This window comes from Penaeus monodon, chromosome 24, assembly GCF_015228065.2.
Source record: "Penaeus monodon isolate SGIC_2016 chromosome 24, NSTDA_Pmon_1, whole genome shotgun sequence".
NCBI classification, from domain to species: Eukaryota; Metazoa; Arthropoda; class Malacostraca; order Decapoda; family Penaeidae; genus Penaeus; species Penaeus monodon.
In genome coordinates, this window is record NC_051409.1 from 24,979,504 (window position 1) to 24,981,369 (window position 1,866).

At 56.5% G+C, this 1,866-nt stretch overlaps 1 protein-coding gene across 1 annotated transcript in view; it reads left to right on the forward strand.

The window, feature by feature from the left end:
* LOC119588913 overlaps positions 1–1,742 on the forward strand; it is a 60,027-nt gene extending 58,285 nt beyond the window's left edge. Inside the window, exon 10 of the mRNA XM_037937533.1 lies at positions 155–1,742. Coding sequence (XP_037793461.1) covers positions 155–1,498 — 1,344 coding nt within the window. The 3' untranslated portion in view covers positions 1,499–1,742. The remainder of the gene's footprint in view (positions 1–154) is intronic.
* The last annotated feature ends 124 nt before the right edge of the window (positions 1,743–1,866 follow it).

The following is a 1,866-nucleotide window of genomic DNA, read 5'->3' on the forward strand; positions in this document are numbered from 1 at the left end:
GATATTTCACTTTAGGTACAGGCCTGATTTTGCTAGCAAGCTATACAATTCTAATCTTGACTGTGCTTTTGTCCTCCTTTCTTCCCCTACTTTCATCTGTGTTGTGTCACCGTTACTGAAATAACTAGTTCGACTCTTCTCTTGTTCTCTGCAGGAGAATGGGAGACTCGGCGTTTCTAACACTGCCCATTCGTCCCTTGGTCGGGCGTCGCGAGGAAGGACCAGCAGCCACAGTCGCAGCATTCATGATAATGGTCCCGGTTCCCAGACGCCCATGTATGGTACACTGGCTCATGGTTCTCCTACCCACGGTGGTCACGCTCGCAGTAGCCACGCAACGCTGGAGAAAAGCAGCCTGGGTCGCGGCACTCTGGACCACATGAGCCTGAGTCGGGGAACGCTGGATCATATCAGTCAGGAGCGCGCCACTCTCGACCACATGAGCCTGAGCCGCGGAACCCTCGATCACAGCAGTATCGGGCGCGGGACACTGGATCACGTCAACCTGAGCCACGGGACGCTGGAGCACAGCAGTCTGGGTCGCGGCGCAATGGACCACAGCAGTCTTAGCCACGGAGTGATGGAGCACAGCAGCCTTGGACGCGGGGTCATGGATCACGGCAACCTGAGTCGTGGAGCCCTGGAACGCAGCAGCTTCAGTCACGGGAGGCTTGACCACCTCACCCTGGGGCCCGGGACACTCGTTCACGGCAGCCTCAGTCATGGCACCTTGGATCACGGGGGCCCGTGCCATGGGACGCTGCGCCATGGAAGCCTCAGTCACGGAACATTGGTCCATGGCAGTCTCGGTCATGGGATTCATGACCACAGCAACCACTGTCATGGACCGCTGGACCATGGGAGCCAGTTCTTAGACCATGGCAGCCAGTTCCACGGAACAATGGACCATGGAGGCCAGTGTCACGCCGCCCTAGAGGAGGTGAGCCCGTGTCTCGGAACGCTGGACCATAGCAGCCAGTGCCCCGCGGCGCTGGAGGGGACGATGGAGCACGATCGGCTCAGCCATCACGAAAGGCTGAGCCACGGGACGCTGGAGAGAGGCAGTCTGAGCCACTCGACCCTAGACCACGGTCGGCTCAGCCACGGGTCGCTGGACGCCGCTACACTGATGCGCGGGGAGCTGGAGCCGAGCCTGAGCCAGGTAACACTGAGCCACGGGACGCCGTCGCAGAGGTCGTCCCGCCACACGTACCGCTCGCTCAGCGCGCCCGCGCACGACCACGTCGCTCGAGACAGCGCCGCGGCAGTTCATGACATCTCGACGCAGTGTAATTACGCATACGGGGACATGCTGTGTCCCCCCCTTCCGAGTGTGCCCCCACCCCCGCCCCCGCCCGCGCGCATGCCAGGCCCGACGGCGGCGCAGAAGCGGCGGGCGAGAGCCATCTTGGTGGACCGATTTTCTAGAGTGTTCTTCCCCTCAACCTTCGGCCTCATCAATGCCGTCTACTGGATTATATTCTGGCTGTATCTTTAGCAGCGACGCAACTTGTTATCTCTTTTTAGGGTGTAGTATAAGGTCCCTCTCGGAACGACTAAAGACAAAGACTGTCCACAAGCAGCCGAGGAATCATGTGGCTTGGGTGGGTCACATAGAGGCAAGACATTTTGTACAGATACTAAACTAGAATTTGTGTGACCCTACGTCGAGCACCGAACTAAGTCTTTTCTTTAACCGCATCTAGAAAATCTGTTTAGTAAAATATATAACGTTTTACACATTTCTGGTATATGAATATACGTAAACCATGCGTTTTATCTGGCAGTCAGAATTATTTTGCATGTACTTTAAAAAAGTGTTTGTTTCCGAATTTCAAGTCTGTGGTGTTTCAATTATGCTCCCTG